The sequence below is a fragment of the Ochotona curzoniae genome, unplaced genomic scaffold (genome assembly GCF_017591425.1).
Source record: "Ochotona curzoniae isolate NIBS_2020 unplaced genomic scaffold, NIBS_Ocur_1.0 scaffold_1852, whole genome shotgun sequence".
Lineage (NCBI taxonomy): Eukaryota > Metazoa > Chordata > Mammalia > Lagomorpha > Ochotonidae > Ochotona > Ochotona curzoniae.
This window is the reverse complement of record NW_024467087.1, coordinates 52,262,049-52,280,075: the sequence shown is the minus strand read 5'-3', so window position 1 is coordinate 52,280,075 and position 18,027 is coordinate 52,262,049. Positions and strand designations below refer to the sequence as shown.

Below are 18,027 nucleotides of genomic sequence, written 5' to 3'. Positions count from 1 at the left end.
GAAACACAAATTTGACAAAGAGTAATAAAGTTGGTACGATTACTCTTTTAAATGCTAAGGTTTTTTCATAGTTGCAGGGATCAGAATAGTATGGCATTTAGTTGCAAAGAATGCTACCAGGAGGCATAACAATGATTCCATTGAACTGGAAGTTAAGACTTCTGCCCAGCCACTTCCAGCTCTCAATGTCTCCCAGTCTGTAGGCACTGAAGGGAGTTACTGGCTGATGTAACCGATTCTGAAAACGGAGAGAAAAATCTTACTGTACAATGTAAGTAAGGGCAACTATGTATGGAATATATGAGAGCCCTTAGGGCAGCTTGCCTTAGTAGAGCACTCCAGCTCCTCACTATTTTATAGACTAACTACAACCGGGACCAACTACAGAAAGGAAGAGTGTAACTTTATTATGAATATGTGTACGTATCAATGTAAGTTATACTGACTTTAAAATATATTTCTTCATGATATTTACTGTTAATAGTGACATGAAATTATTAAAACATTCACATTAATCCATGCTAATTTATATCATGATATCTCAAACACAGGAGATAAAGAAGTATCATTTAAGACTCCACCTCCCCAGCTGGGGAAGCAGTTAGTAGTCTTCAGCTGTATGCAGGAGGAGAGTTGCGCAATCAATGAGACTCAGCATTCGCCCTCTCTGACAGCTTTCAGACTGGCTTGCTTATCTGTCTTTAGCTCTGATGGTTCTCAGGCCTTTGGACTCAAAGTGGATATTTAATCATCAGCTTGTCTGGGGCTTTTTAGCTTTCGTACAGCACATCAGACCATTTCTCAGGTTCTCAAACTACACTACAAAGAGATTTCAAAGGTTATTGGAAAAATGCAAGGGAAATACCAATTTATTTTGGTCCAAAACTTTTTGAAGTCCATGAAGTTTTACCAGAATATATATCCTCCATGAACCTTTTGAAAACATCTGTATATCCTACTGGTTTTGTTTCTCTGGAGGACACTGGATAATACAGCAGCTATTAGGGAAATGCAAATTAAGTTCACAATGAGATACAACACCACATACCGGAGAATAGCTAAAATAAAAGGCCTTCAATGAGCCCAGCACAGTAGCCTAATGGCTAAAGTCCTCGCCTTGCACGGATCCTGTACCCACAAAGGAGACCCGGAAGAAGTTCCTGGTTCCTAGCTTTGGATCTGTTCAGCTCTGGCTGTTGCAGCCAAGTGGAGAGTGAATCAGCAGATGGAGTATCTTCCTCTGTGTCTCTCCTCTGAAAATCTGACTTTCCAATAAAAATAAATCTTTTTTTTAAAAAAAAAGTCTTCATAACATCAAATTTTGATCCTCCACACCCTTAAGTAGACATTGGATCAGTAGTACACTTCTGGTAGGAACATAAAATGTCACAGTCATTCTATAAACCTTCAATGTCTTAAGACATTACACATTAAATTACTACATGATCCTCAATTACACTAGACAAAAATAAATGCATTTTCAAACTGGAATTACCCAGACACAAATTGGTATCATGAGATGACAAAATCTCAAATGGAGGTTTTACTCACTACACCACACTACCAACAACCCCGTCCGCCCTCCCCCCCACCCCCAAAAAAAACCACATTGCTTTAAAAGATAAGAATTTCCAACTGCCACATGAGACACCCACATCCCATACTGGGGACCTGGGAATGCAGAACATGGGCCAAGTGCAAAGGCCCTGTCCCCCAACTAGAAGACCTAAACTGTGTTCTGGAATCCAGGCTTTAGTCCACTCCAGCTCTGGCTGTTGTATTTGCAAAGCAAACCAAAGGATGAAAATTTCTCCCCCATCTCTAACCCCCATTTCATCTTCTCTCTGTTACTGTCTTTCAAGTAAGCAACAATTTTCCAAAATCATTTAAAATGAGTTCATATTCACAGAAACCACATGAATTTCCTAACTGCTTTCTTTTTAGTAGCCCAAAACATTCTTTTTTACAAGATTTATTTTTATCAGAAAGCCAGATACACAGAGAGAAGAGACAGAGAGGAAGATCTTCTGTCTGTTGATTCACTCCCCAAGTGACCACAACAGCCAGAGCTAAGCTGATCCAAAGTCAGGAGCCAGGAGCCAGGAGCCAGGAGCCAGGAGCCAGGAACTTCTTCCGGTTCTCCCACATGGGTGCAGAGTCCCAAGGCTTTGGGTCGCTTTCAACTGCTTTCCCAGGTCACAGGCAGGGAGGTGGATGGAAAGCAGGGCTGCCAGGATTAGAATCGGCGCACTAATGGGATCCCGGCACATGCAAGGAAAGGACTTTAGCCACTAGGACACCACACCAGGCCCAGCCCAAAACATTCTAACACAGATGTTCTTCACCTGGTAAGTAGTCAAATTGGTACATCAGCAATAAAAGTAGTGAGCATTAATACATACATTAACTTGCATGAAATGTCCAGGAGTTTATGGTGCATCAAAAAAGTATATGATTTCATTTGTAAAACATTTCTAAAATGACAAAACTAGCAAAATAACAGAACTACAGAAATGGGGTACAGTTAGTTGGCCCTGCATTCCCATGAGTTCCGCATTCATGGATTCGACCAACCAGAGAGAAAATATTTCAAAAAAAATTGCAGGATACTGATACTTTTTTGCCATTCTTTCATAAACTATAGGATAACAAGTATTTACAGCCTTTACATATTATTGAATATTATAAAAAAATCTAGACATGAACCTAAAATACATTAGGAGGATATATATTTAGATTATATCCAAGTATTATGTATAAAAGGGACTTGACCATCCACAAATTTTAGTACCTCAGGGGCCTCCTGGAACCAGTCCCTGCACGGATACTGAGGGATGACTAGTGGTTCACAACACTGGGGAGGCAGTAGATGTGGTTATGAAAGGGCACTATGGAAGAACCTAATCGGGCAATTAAATTTCTTTGTTATCATTTCCTTTAACCATAAGCCCTTCTCTGTCATTTCAGCCTGACAATATCCTTTTGATCCAAGTAGGGACTATCTAATGACCTCCTTAAAAAAAAAAAAAAAAAAAAAAAAAAAAGCAACTCACACACAAAACAAAACTTTCTCAAGCACTTCGGTCAAAATTGACTGTCCAGCTTCAGCTCTGGACCTTACTTAGCATCCACCTATCGCAACTGTTTGTGCCTATTTGTGATCTATTGTAAGCAGGTTAAGGGTGGGGATTCATATCTAATGTAAGCACTAACCGAATTCAGTAACTTGGAAGCCAAAAGGCACAAGTATTTGTTTAATCTGGTCACATCCTTCCCAAAAACATGCAAACATACGTTCCAGGGTATACATTCTCCCCTTCAAATCAGGCTTGCAGCTCCACTGATTCACTCCCTAAGTAGCTACAACAGCTGGAGCTGAGCCCATCCATACATAGCCAGTAGTCTCTTCTGGGTCTCCCACATGGGTATATGGTCCCAAGGCTTTGGGTCACCCTCTACTGCTTTCCGACAAACAGGGAGCTGGAAGGGAAGTGGAACAGCCAGGACATGAATTGGTGTCCACATGGGATCTCAGCACTTGCAAGGTTGCAACAGCCGAGCCGAGTTGATCCGAAGCCAGGGGACTCTCCCAGGTTTCCCAATGAAAACAGAGTTTCAAGGATTTGGGCCATTCCCCACAACAACATTCCAGGACAATAAGGACGGAGCTGAATGCAAAGTGCAGCAGCCAGGACACGAACAGGTGCCCATATGGGATGCCAGCATTGGGAAGTGGCAGGTGAGCCAACTGAGCCATCATGACAGTCCCAGGAAATCATTAAGTGCAAAAATTCTGCATAGTACCCCTCAATCACACCTCTACTTACAAGATATTTAATACAATCAGCAGAATGATTTGTAATAAACTAGGTTTTACTATGGAGCTCAAAAAATACAAATAATATTCAGATTGCCACACCAGAGTAACAAGAGCACTAGTCCATTTGTTGTCTATTTATAATAGAAAGCAATATGTCCATTGAAACATTTCAAGGCTGCTGCTGCAATAGCTCAACTGGCTAATCCTCCACATCCAAACAACCGCATTCCATGTGGGCACTGGTTCGTGTCCTAGCTGTTTCACTTCCCATCTAACTCCCTGCTTATGACCTTGGAAAGGAATGAAAATGTCCCAAAGCTTTGGGACCCTACTCACACATAGAGACCCAGAAAAAGCTCCCAGCATAATGGCTGAAGTCTTCACCTTGCATGCGCCAGGATCCCATATGGGTACCGGTTCATAACCCAGCTGCACTACTTCCCTTCAAGCTCCCTGCTTGCAGCCTGGGAAAGCAGTCAAGGACAGCCCAAAGCCTTGGGACTCTGCACCCACAAGGAAGACCAGAAGAAGTTCCTGGCTTCTGATCAGCTCAGATCCAGCCGTTTGTAGCCACCTGATGAGTGAACTAGCTTATGGATGATCTCTCTTTCGCTCTCTCTCTCTGTCTCTGTCTCTCTCCCTCCCTGTACATCTGCCTTTCCGATAAAATAAATACTTTATATATATGGCCAACATGCTAGCTCAAATGGATAATCCTCCACCTCTAGGTACTGGCATCCCATATGGATGCAAGTTCATGCACTGGTTGCTGTTCTTCCCATCCAGTTCCCTGCTTGTGGCCTGGGAAAGCAGTCAAGGATGGCCCAAAGCCTTGGGACCCTGCACCCATGCAGGAGACCCAGAAGAAGCTCCTGGTTCCTAGCTTTGCAACAGCTCAGCTCCAGTTATTACAGACTATTGGAGAGTGAACCAGAAGATGGAAGATCTTTCTGTCTCTCCTTCTCTGTAAATCTGCCTTTTCAATAAAATAAACAAAACTTACAAAATCTCACTCAGGACTGAAAGAATGAACATGAGAAAAAAATCTGAAACAGCCCAGTTATTACTTAGTCTTAGGGAGGACAAAGGAAACCAGCTGCAAAGGTTAACACGAACCACTATTTTCCCCAAGATCATTGGGCAGCTATAAAATCTAAGGACCCCTTTGTGAGTGATTACTGTTTTTTATGGATGTTGCACTCAGACTTACTTTGCTATTTTCATTTACTTGAGGAAGGAATTACCCATTTTTGAACATATTAAAGATTTGTTATATGCATTACACTTCTTTGCTCCTTCCTTAAGTATCGTTGCATCCTGTGGAAACTTCCTAACAATGTAGCAGAAAGCAATATTCAAGAGTTTTTTACTATTCTAAAATTTAAAGAGACTAACATTGATACTTTCCTGGTAAAAATTACAATTGCAGATCTAGAGCAATCACTGTCTGGTAAACCAAGTTCTCTTCTTGCTTCATGACAGTACCCAATCCCTGCTTTCTCCAACCTGGTTTAGAAAATGCCACCAGTCTAGAATGAGCTTGGCTTCCTCTAGACTCTTCTCAAATGTCTTCAGTGTAAGGCAAACATTACGAACGGTATACTTCCCTCATCCGTCTTATCCAGAAGCCTCCCATGGCTCCTTGGAAGCTTACCCTCTCACTGCCAATCAACACATCTGGTTTTGTTGACTACAGACTAATTCCTGGTGGTCTCTGGTTAGATTTTAATAAGGAAATTTATTTGGAATTAATTGCTCTACATTTTCAGCAGTTTAGTATCAACAACAGCCTCCTCCTGTACCCTACTCAAAAAAAAAAAAAATCCCCCTGAACCTAAATCAGGATATTGCTAACCACAAGAGACTTTATACTGCCAAGGAGGGCAAGGAATTCAGTGAATACTGCTTGTATTACAAGAAATAGTCTGATCAGAACGAAGTGCCAAGAGATAAAAGACTTACCCAAAGTCAGGTATTACTCTGTTAGAAGAGTTTTATCAGCAACTTGGCATAAGTTCCAGACAAAACCAGAGGTGTACAAATTGGGATATTTTTTGACATTTTAACAGTTGGGTCATGTAGGTGTAGAGCAATTGTATCAGTAACAAATAAGTGATCATACAGTGCTCATAAAATTCTTCTGTAATTTTAAAATTTCAAATGTTAAGCTTCAAAACGAATCACATCAAAACAAAATATTTTATGTTTTTTTTCTACATGGCATTGAGAAACAGACCAAATTGTATTAAACATAGAGGGAGCTAACTTTATAAACAGAAGTTGCATTTTATTTATTATATGGTAAAACTAAGACTCTTTTGCATTTTAAAATTTAACAAGTTATAAAGTACCTTATTGTCATGTTAAACTTTGAACAAATCCATCTATTTTAAAGAATAATCTTTACCCTGAGGCAGACCAGTTTATAAGGGGATTAAAGGAAAAAATAACTATCAAAAGTATGACCTAATATCTATTAAAAATAATTTTAAATCTTTTTCTAAAAGCACGACAGAACAATAAGACAAAGTTTTGAAATTCTAAGAAATAGTAGCTACAGATCTACCTCGAATGTAAGTCAGGAATGTAAGGCTGTATTGAGGGATCAAGAAGAGAGTGGCATGCTTTCAGCCAGATCTAAGACTGAACCAAAAATAGTACCAGGCTCAGCCAATAACTACCGACCAAGTAACAGTCTTAAAGCTTTACTCACACAAGGCAGAAAGAACTATTGTTCACAAACCAGGCTTCTTATACCACACCCATCACCATCTATCCTCATCTTCACATACAAAGATTTGTTTCATAAAACAAGTGGTACTTCAGCAAGCAATTTTAAATAATCCTGGAGCAGCATTTTGACAAAAACATCACTAGGTAAACATCAAAAAGTGTTACAGTGTTAATCAGAAAATAGAAATGTATGTATGCAAATTTCCAGCTCATTAAAATATAGGAAGCTGTGGCTGGCATTGTGGCCTAACAGGTAAAGCTGCCACGTGCAATGGCAGCATCCTAATGCCAGCACCCCAAAGAGTGCTACTTCATATCCAAAATTAGCAGACAAAAGAAATAGCCTCAACAAAAGAATACATAAGATCAATGAATCAAAGAGCTGATTCTTTGAGAAATTCAACAAAATAGATTCCTCACCAGCTCACCTAATCAAAAAAAAGGAGGGAGAAGATATAAGCCAGTAGGATCAGAGACAAAAAAAAGTAGATGTAAACAAAAAGCAGATGTAGACAAAAAAATAGAGAATTAGGAGGAGCTAGTACAAGCAACTAAATGCCAACAAATCAGAAGACCTAGAAGAAATGGATAGATTTTGGACACATACAATCTACCAAAATTGAATCACAAATCAATTAACAATCTAAATAGACCTATAACAAGTACTGAGATTGAATCAGTAATTAATCCCTCCCAACCAAGAAAAGCCCTGGACCAGATGGCTTCACTGCACAATCTTACCAAATGTTTGAAGAACTTAACCCAAGCTAGGGAGAAAAGAAGGAAATCCTTCTAAACTCTTTGTGAAGCCAGTATCACCTTAACACTAAAGCCAGATAGAAACAGCTTGATGTAGTCCCATTTGTTTATTTTGGCATTGACTACCTGTGCTTTTGGTGATTTTTCTAGAGAAGTCTTTACCAATGCCTATATTCTGCAGAGTGCTTCCTTTTTTTTTTTTTTTTGGTTTTTGTTTTTTTCTAATAGTTTGATGGTTTCTGGATGTAGACTTAGATCTGAGTTTTGGACAAGGTAGCAGATCTGGGTCTTATTTCTTACTTCTGCAAGCTTGATATCCAATTGTCCCAACAGGATTTGTTGAACAGACCAGGCTTTTTCCCTGGATTGTTTTTTGTCTTCTTATCAAAGATTAGTTGGCTGTCCATATGTGGGCTCAATTCTAGGCTATCCATTCTGTTTCATTAATCTTTGTCTCTGCTGCTGTACTAGTATCAGACTGTTCTGATGACCATAGCCCTGAATAGTCTGTCTTTGAGGTCTGGAATTATGCTACATCCATCTTGATTTTTATTCCTCAGGATAGCTATGGCTATTAGTGGCCTCTTGTGTTTCCAGATAAACATTTCTATCATTTTTTTTCTATTTCTGAGAAGAATGTTGTTGGGATTTTGATTGGGATCACATTGAATTTGTATATTGTTTCCAAAGTTTGATTATGTTAATTCAACCGATCCAGGAAAATGATAAATTTCTCCATCTTTTGGTTTCTTCTACTATTTCTTTTTTAGTGTTCTGTAATTTTCATTATATTTATATACTACTAGTGCCACTGATTTATGTTCATTAATTGTGTATTCTGCTATCCTACCAAATTCTCTTATGAGTATAAATAGTCTCTTGGTTGAATCTTTTGGTTCTCATATGTAGAGAATCATGTCATCTGCAAACAGGGATAATTCTAATTCCTCAGTTCCAATTAGAAGTCCTTTAGTTTCTTTTTCTTGTTTAATAGCTCTGGCAAGGACTTCCAATAATATATTGAATAGCAGTGGTGAAAGTGTACATCCTTGTCCAGTTCCAGTTAGTAGTGGAAAAGCTTCCACGCTTTCCCTGTTTAGTATGATGCTGGCATTAGGTTTTTCATATATTGCTTTGACTGCTTTATGTCTATTTTTATTAAGGTTTTTAGCATGAATCTGTGTTGGATTTTATCAAATCTCTTCTCTGCATCTATTGAGATGGCCACATGTTTTTTATTATTCAATTTGTTGGCGTGGTGAGTCACATTTACTGATTTGGGAATACTAAACGATCACTGTCTCCAGGGATGAATCCCACCTGGCCCAGGGGAATGATCTGCCTGATGACCTGTTAGATCCTGTTGACTAGTACTTCGCTGATGACTTCACATCTATAGATACTAAAATTATTCATCCTAATAGTAACAACATTGACCTTGTAATTAGAAGTAAAATCATGTAAATTTATTTCACGTGGATGCTTCACATTCCACATAGCAGTAACTACAGCACTTCTATCCACGTCATATGTAGTGATCACTCACGGTAGAGCACAAAAAGGATTCTGAGTCTACACTACAGTTATAATTGTGTGATCGACATCCCTTGCTCCTTTTCCAAATTAAAAAAAAAAAAAAACTTTAGAAGCAACTTGCTTCATGCACAACTATGTGAAATAAAAAAAAGAAAGAAAGAAAAGGAAAGGAAAGAAAATGAAATAAAGGTAAAAAAGCAAAAATATGCTAGACCTGGCAAAAGTGTAATTCATGGACAAGAGACTACATCACATTAGGAAGGGAAGTTGACAAATATTCAAGGTAAAAATCTCAGTCGTCTTGGTCTGAGTAAAACAGTTTAAATTATATTACTTTCTTTTAAAATTTACATTCAGATATTGACAAGAGACAGATATCTCACCTCAAAGTCAATTCTGGCATTAAGTAATAATACCTAGTTATATAATGGCCACTAAATCAAGAGACAATCAATGCTAAATGGAAGCATATAGCAACATGTAAACATTAATTTGGCTTTAGAATTAATGCAAGCCTCCCAGGCTGTATACAGTGTAAATTACAGGTCTTCTGCATAAATTATAGGACATTGCTATATGTCAATTGTACTAAAGATAAAAAGGAACAGGTTTCAAAACAGCCTTATTGCATCATGCGCTTGACTCAGTTGAATCAGTTCATCAGCCTCAGTCTAAATCAACAACCCATCCTATTTTCATTTACAAGAATTCTGTGAAAATAATCTGCAAGTTTATGACAGATCACAACTACAAGCTCTTCAGACATAAAACGCATTTAAAATTACTTTTATATCACCAAGTTAGTTCAACACAACACAGTTACACTTCTGTGAAGTTTATATCCAAATTATAGTTAAACTAAAAACTTTAAAGTTTCCAAATATTAATGTTTGGATGAACAAAAAACCAGCAACACTTAGTGATGATACCACAACACCTCAAATAATTCCACGAATATTTATTACACATGCCCAAGTGGCTTTAGGTATTAATACTGTTCATTTTCCTTCATCTGATTTAACTTTTGCACAATCTAAAGCAGATTAATCAAGCACACAACTAATGAAATGTATGGCTGCACTTCAATGTTAAACATTATTATCACAAGCATCTTCTGTTTCTATCTAGAGGAATTTACAAATTTGCCCCTGGTAAATGTAAATTGTCATTTATGTACAGTTCTAGAAGTAGTTACTACAGAGAACAGCATCTCAAAATTAACTCGGAGTAAACTCCTTCCTTTTCCTCACTTAGCCAAAAGACCAAGAAGATACTCTCCCTGCTTCCTCATTTGTATTTCATTAAGCTACTCAGAGAGCTGATTAAGTTCACAAATGACAGAAATATTTGAATACACCAAACATAGTGAAGTATCTACAAAAGGTCAGAATTCTACTGTCTTCGGCCAAAGGCTGCTATCAAACTTTCATAGGAAAGAACTGGCACAAGGTCATCTTCAGAGTGAGTGATCAAAATCAAAACACAAAAAACTCTAGTTCTTAAGCATAAAAATCAGTAAACAAAAATTAAGTTTGTAGGGCCCAACATTGTGGTACAAATGATCAAGAAGCCAAGCATCCCGTATCACAGAGCCAGGTTGAATCCCAGCCACCCTGCTTCCATTCAATCCAGCTCTCCTGCTAACACACCTGGGCAGGGAACTGAGACGCAGCCACCAATGTGGAGATCCACTCAAAGCCTCACAGAGAAAACAAGTTCTAACTGAAAACTAGGCAAAAAGGGCCAGTATCATAGCACAGCAAGTTAAACTACTGTTTGTGATGTTCACAACCCATATTACTGTGCCAGTTCAAACATGTCTGCTAAACTTCCGAACCAGCCTCCTGCCTGAAAAGAAGCCAACTGCCGCTCAAGCACTGGAGTCCCAGTAATTCACATTGGAGACTCAGATGGAATTCTTGGCTCCCGGTAAGAACTATCCCAGCCGCGGAGGTCCACAGACATTTGAGGTGCAAGTACAAGACAAGAGAGGAATCTCTCTCTACCTTCCCATTCTGCCTTTCAAAACAAAACAAAACAAAACAAACAAAGCTAATGTGTAAAAAACATGGGGCCAGTGCAGTGTAATGGCAAACTAATCCTCTACCTGTGACTCCAACATCTTATACGGGTCCCCCGGTTTTAGCTTCAGCTGTTCTATTTCCTGATACAGCTCCCCGCTGATAGCCTGGGAAAGCAGTGGAGGATGGCCCAGTCCTTGGGCCCCAGCACCCACAGGGGCGACATGGGAGAAGCTCCTGGCTTAGGACCTTCCCAGCTCTGACCATTGCAGCTATTTGGGGAGTGAATCAGCAGATGGAAGAACCCTGTGTCTCTTCCGGTGTAGGCAATGACTTACAAGTTAAATAAGCATATTCCAAAAACACGCTTCAACAAAATACACAATTTGTACATAAGCATATGAAAAGATATCAACTGACAGAAGCCTAACCGATAGCAACACTGAAAATCTCAAATATCGCTAGTGGTAATAAGTTAAGCTGTATTAACTATATGATCCAGAACCCTGCTCACTGGCTCGATGGCTAAATCCTCACCTTGCAAGTACCAGGATCCCATTCAGGCAACAGCTCATGTCCCAGTTCCCTTCTAGCTCCCTGCTTGTGGCCTGGGAAAGCAGTAGAGGATGGCCCAAAGCCTTGGGACCCTGCACCTGTGCATGCGAGATCCAGAAGAAGCTCCTGGCTCCTAGCTTCAATGAGTTCAGCTCCAGCCACTGCGGCCATTTGGAGGGTGAACAACTGGATAGAAGATCTTTCTCTCTGACCCTCCTTCATTCTGTAAATCTGATCTGCCTTTCTAATAATAATAGAAGACTTTAAAAACTATTAGGGGTCTTTTGCCACAGCCTAGTGGTTATAATCCTCGCCTTCTAGGCACCAGGATCCCACATGGGTGCCAGTTCGTGTCTCAGCTGCTCTACTTCCCATTCAGGCTTGTGGCTTGGGGAAGAAGCAGAAAATGGCCCAAAGCCTTGGGACCCTGCACCCACATGGGAGACCCCAAAGACGCTCTTGGCTCCTGGCTTCAGATCAGCTCAGGTCTGGCCATTGCGGCCACTTGGGGAATAACTAAGTAGATGGAAAATCTTTGTCACTCTTTCTATATGTAAATCTGACATTTCAATAAAAATAAACATAGCTTTAAAAAACTATATGATCTAATAGTTATTATCCAGGCAGTTACAAATAACTGAAAATAAATGCTTATGTAAAGACCTGCATATGAATATCTAAACCAGTTTAACTGACAATAGGCAAAATCTGTAAACGATCAAAATATGCATCAATTCAAGAATGAATGAACCAAATTTGGTACATCCATAAAACACAAACACTATTTGCTAATAAAAATAAATTCAGTAGCGATACATAAAATGACATACACGTATCTCAAAAACAGTTGCCTAAGACAAAAAAGACAGGCAGAAAAGGCTACATACTATAAAATTTAACTCAGATGATGTTCCAAATAAGGCAAAAATAGTCAAAGAAAGAATAGTAGTTTTGAACGATTATGAAAGGAGTATTGAGGGGTTGATGGTAATTTTTATTACCTTAATGGTTACATAGAGGAAAATACTCCTATATACCACCAAAACTCAATGTACTACAAACTTACAAAGGGATGATTTTCAGGCTGGTGTTGTGGAACAGCAAGTTAAACTGCTGCCTGCAACACAGGCATCCCAGGGGAACCCTGCTTTGAGCTGCTCCACTTCTTTCCCAACTCCCTGTAATGAAACTGAGAAGGCAATAGCAGATGACCCAACTACTTGGCACCCTGGACACATGTAGGAGACCACAGAGAAGCTTCTGGCTCCTGGCTTCTGCCTTGCGCAGCATTGGCTATTGTAGTCACAGGGGCACAGAGAGGGGGATGAGCCAGAACATGAAAAATACTTTCTCTGCCTCTCTGTGACTTTGCCTTTCAAATGGCTGAAACAGATCTTTAAAAAAAAAGGGGGGGGGGGGGCTTGGCACAATTAGCCTAGTAGCTAAATTCTCACTGGCATGTGCTCCAGGATCCCATATCGAAGCCGGTTCATCTCCCGGCAGCTCCACTTCCCATGCAGCTCCCTGCTTGGGGCCTGGGAAAGCAGTCAAGGATGGCCCAACGTGTTGGGACCCAGCATCTATGTGGGAGACCCAGAAGAGGTTCCAGACTCCTGGCTTCACACTGGCTTAGCTCTAATCATTGGGACCACTTGGGGCATGAAACAGAGAATAAAAGATCTTACGCTGTGGAATAACAAGTTAAGCTACCACGCGTGGTACCAATACCCATAAGGTCGCCGAATCAAGTCGAAGCTGCTCCCTGCTGATGACCTGGGAAGCAGCAGAGCACGATCCGAGTCCTTGGGCTCCTGCATGCATGTGGGAGACCTGAAGGAACTCCTGGCTATTGCATTGGACTAGCTCATCTCCAGCCATTGAGACCATTTGGGGACTGAACCAGTGGATAAAAGCCCCCTCTCTTTCTGTCCTCCTCTCTGCAATTCTTTTAAATAGTAATAAAATGAATCTTTAAAAAGAGGGAGAATTTTATTTTTTTATCACTAAAACCTGAATATATTTGACAACAATAAAAGTAATATAGCTAACCTATCACTGATGTTCTGCAAGTACACAACTGTTAAACCCCAAAGAAGTATCACAATATCGGACCATAAACAAGGAGGCTGTTTGGAAAACAAACTAATTTAATCTAGGCCAATGACCTAACCTCTTTAGACTTTAGGTTTCTTTGTTACAAACAGAGATTTAGAATCAGTTTCCCAAAACCTCAGGAATTGAGGGTATCTAAAGTTAAATCACTTGGGCAATGTTCTCCATAAAGTGATTCCCAATGCATTTTAGCACCTGAAAGGTTCTAAGAAGTACTGAACCCATTCATTTCTTCCCAACTTGTCTTTCCAAAAAAAGTAACTACGTAAAGACAGACAGATACAGATGGAGGGAGAATGTGTTCCATCACAAGTTCTCTCAACCAACTGGTCGCAAAATCCAAGTCCGATTCAAGCTGAAGCCAAGAGTCAGAGGCATATTTGAATCTCCCAGCATGCATAACAAGGACTTGTGTGCATCACCGCCATCAGCTGCCTTCACATGCGCAGTCGCAGGAGGCTGGATCAGAAGCAGAGCAATCAGATGCTTCCCAACACTACCCCAATTCTTCTCCATTATTTAAAAAAAACCTGATTTCCACATTTAGCAGTCCCAATTTTTCTCCATTCATTTAAAAAAAAAAGCTGTTTTCCATATTTTGTTGCCTATGGAACCCTTTTTTCCCCCTCGAAAATAATGTTGCTAAGGTTGTTTTGATGAGTTTATAGATTATTTGGAATGAAACTGATATCTTAATGAGTTTTTCTAATACAAGGACATGCTACACCCTGTATTCATTTAACTATGTCTTTTTGTCAGTGTCTTTTAGTGTTGAACATACAGAACTTAAAAAAAAAAAAAAGATTTCATTCTTTTAATTGGAAAGTCAAAAGTAGCAAGAGAGATCTTCCATCCACTGGTTTATACCGCAAACAGCTGCCAACGGCCAGAGCTAGGTCGATCTGAACCTGGGAGCCAGAGGCTTCTTCCAAATCTCCTTACTTGATCATCTCCAACTCAGCCTGACCTATTCATTGCCTTGCTTTGTTTTCTCTTTAAATATTTCTTTTTACTTGAAAATCACAGTTCCAGAGAAAGAGGCAGGGAGAGACAGTAAATATCTTCCATCCACTGGTTCATTTCCCAAATGCTCTAACAGCCAGAGCTGGGCTGCTCCAAAGCCAGAAGCCAAGGAAAAAAATACCTTGACTAGCAGGCATTACATGAAAATAAAATGACTGGGTCCAGAGGCATGGCCTAGCAGCTAGAATCCTCGCCTTGAACGTGCCAGGATCCCATATGGGCGCCGGTTCTGATCCCAGCAGCTCCACTTCCCATCCAGCTCCCTGCTGGTGGGTGGCCTGGGAAAGCAGTCGAGGACAGCCCAAAGCTTTAGGACCTTGAACCTGCATGGGAGACCCGGAAGTGGTTCCTGGTTCCCAGCTTCAGATCGGCATAGCATCACCCGTTGTGGTTACTTGGGGAGTAACTCATCGGATGGAAGATCTTCTCTGTCTCTCCTCCTCTCTGTATGTCTGACTTTGTAATAAAAATAAATAAATCTTTAAAAAAAAGAAAATGATGATTGAATTATTTCTATTTAAAGGTTCCTCCCCAAATAATATCATAAGAATTTAATAGGAAGACATTTGGCAAAGGGGTTTTAATTGTAGCTTCAGACTCTCAGATTACACTACCAGTTCAGCTTCCTGCTATGCGCACCTGCAGGGCAGCAAATGCCGGCTGTGATATTTGGGTCCCTGCCGCCAAACAGGAGCCCTGCACTGGGCTTCTGCACACACAGCTTCATAGTAAAGCAGTGGATGAAAGCTCTGTCACTCTCTCCCTCCCCCGCCTCCACAAATAATTTGAAAGCATCAATACAAGTGACATTACAAACATTTAATTTAAACGGAGTTGCAGATAGAGGGAGACAGACAGTGAAGAGAGGGAAAGAGAGGTTCCATTAACCAGTTCACTCCCCAAATGGCCACCAAACAGCCAGAGCTGGGTTAGCCTAAAGGCAGGAGCCCAAGCACGTGGACTATCTTCTGCGGTTGTCCCAGCTGTATTAGCACAGAGCTGGATGAGAAGAGGAACAGCCGGGACCTGATCCGATGCTCATGTTCCAGCTGAGGCTTAACAATGTGGGCTCCCTTCTGCTGGTTTCATAGAGTTTACTTTTTGAAATCTTATGAATCTTCTTTACAGTAGTTACTTAGGAATTATAATGTCAGGCCCAGCATGGTAACCTAACGGCTAAAGTCCTCGTCTTGCATGTGCCAGAATCCCATATGGGTGCTAGCTCATACCCCAGCTGCTTCACTTCCCTTCTAGCTCCCTGCTTGTGGCCTGAGAAAGCAGTAGAGGATGCCCAAGACCTTGGGACCCTGGGCCCATGCAAGAGACCCGGAAGAAGCTCCTGGCTTGGATTAGCTTAGCTCCAGCTATTGTGGCCACTTGAGGAGTAAACCAGCACATGGAAGATCTTTCTCTGTCTCTCCTCCTTTCTGTGTATCTGACTTTCCAATAAAAACAAATCTTTAAAAAAAAAAAAAAACTTCTTTCTAGTGTCAATGTATTTAACCTCTGGGGCTAAATAAGTTCTAAAAACTTACTGTTTAAAATAATATTTGTTGAAAAAACATTGCTACTTCTCAATTGAAATTTCATTTATTTCATACGGCATATTCTATAAGCAACAGACACTACATAAAATTACATATATTCTAGAAGAGTAAGAACATAGGGAAGCAGAGTAGAATTTATTCAGCCTACACCCTTGTTTTGTAAATACTTTATGAATGCTAAATTCAATGTAAATAGTTTTGTTCACAGTATCTCCCTGGGATCTACTATTAATTTCTCTTCATAACGGTAGGACCAGAGTTGTCTTAAGAATAATCTGAATAAGATGCGAAATTTCAGTAAACTAGAAACAGGAAGGATGACATTTCAACAAACATATAGAAAAACATCTAACATCGTTACAAGGCAGGCAAACAGATACAAGCAGAATGTACTCTTGTTTCTTTCTGAAAGTTCTCTTCACAAATTTCCCTGTAAAGTCCTTGGGAAATTCAGCACATAGAAATGTAAATGCACAACCATATGGCTAAAAACACCTGTACAACATAAAAAAAGAAAACACTTCTGCTAAGAAAGGAACAAAGTAATTAAAAAGCAGTCACCGTTTTTCCAAAACCATGTTTATACGTTCCTTAAGTTAAAAATTCATTAAGAACCTGGCCCAACAATGAATACTGTTAAGAAATGTAAGCAGTTGGCTTATAATTCAGATTTAATTCTGGTACCTCTTCTTGGCTTTGTAATGAGTTCAGAAAGGAATGAATCAAGAATACGTTTGTAATTCACATGGATATTACTCACCCACATTTGGAGGTTTCACATAATTTACAGGTAGTTCTGGAGGTCTGCCTCTATGTAGAGCTGCAAAAGCAGACCCATTCCATAGTGTACTCTTACAATCTAGATAAGAGAAAGAATGCAAGTTATTCAAGAAATACAATAGTGGTTTTCAAATTGGCCCCAGAGGCAAATTCTGATTTCAGTTTCATCTTTGGCATATATTTTGGATGATTGAAACCACAATAAAGTAATATGCATTTAAGCATGTTGTACAGCATTATGACTGATAAATACTAGCACCTTACCATATTAGCAGGGCATTTTATTTCAATGTTACTCTCAAGCTAAAGCTTTTATTTTATACATGTTTGAATCTTACATAAACATGTCATATATTAGACAGTTTTTTAAGTTTTCATCCTTAATCTTTAGGCTTAAACATGTCTGTTTATCTCTAAGCCAGGATTTGACTGTATAAGCCAGGATTTGAATGTAGGACAAATATGACATAGAAAATTCATGCATATTTATACTCAGGAAATGAATATGTTATAGAACACCCAGGCATGCCTACGACAGCTTACAACACATATCAAATGATAAAAGACTAAGAAGAGTTGAGGCTTCATCTTACGTTAATGTTCAGATTTCAAAAACTCCAGCAAATACTAAGTAGTCCAAATTATTTTTCTTCAAAAGTATTCCACTACTTTCTTGAAAACTTCCAGTTAACTCAATTGAAGAATTTCCTTAAATTACAAAATGAGGTATCTAAACCTTGCATGCTAATAACACAAAACATAAACTGGCTACTAGAACCTAAGTATTTATTTACTCCAAGAAGATATTCTTAATGCCAGTGTTCACATTTTTGTATTCATAAAATAGCACTTCAAATGTTTTATATATTAAGATTTCATGCAAAACTTCAGGGAGAAACCTTTAAAAATGAATAATAGCACTGTGGTGAAAATGACAGTGAACAATAAATGTTCTTTTTTCTGAAAACCTATTTATTTTTATTTGAAAGGCAGATTTCACAGAGAGAGGGCGAGACAGAGAGGGAGAGAGTGTGTGTAGATCTTCCATCTGTTGGTTTACTCCCCAAATGCCTGCAGAGGTCACAACTAAGCTAATGCAAAGCCAGGAGCCAGGAACTTCCTCCGGGTCTCCGACAAGGGT

At 39.5% G+C, this 18,027-nt stretch overlaps 1 protein-coding gene across 1 annotated transcript in view; it reads right to left on the bottom strand.

Annotated features, from left to right (window-relative positions):
- The window catches only part of BRWD3 (bromodomain and WD repeat domain containing 3), a 126,336-nt gene that overhangs the window by 89,732 nt on the left and 18,577 nt on the right, over positions 1 to 18,027 (bottom strand). Inside the window, exon 6 of the mRNA XM_041000007.1 lies at positions 16,867 to 16,965. Coding sequence (XP_040855941.1) covers positions 16,867 to 16,965 — 99 coding nt within the window. The remainder of the gene's footprint in view (positions 1 to 16,866; positions 16,966 to 18,027) is intronic.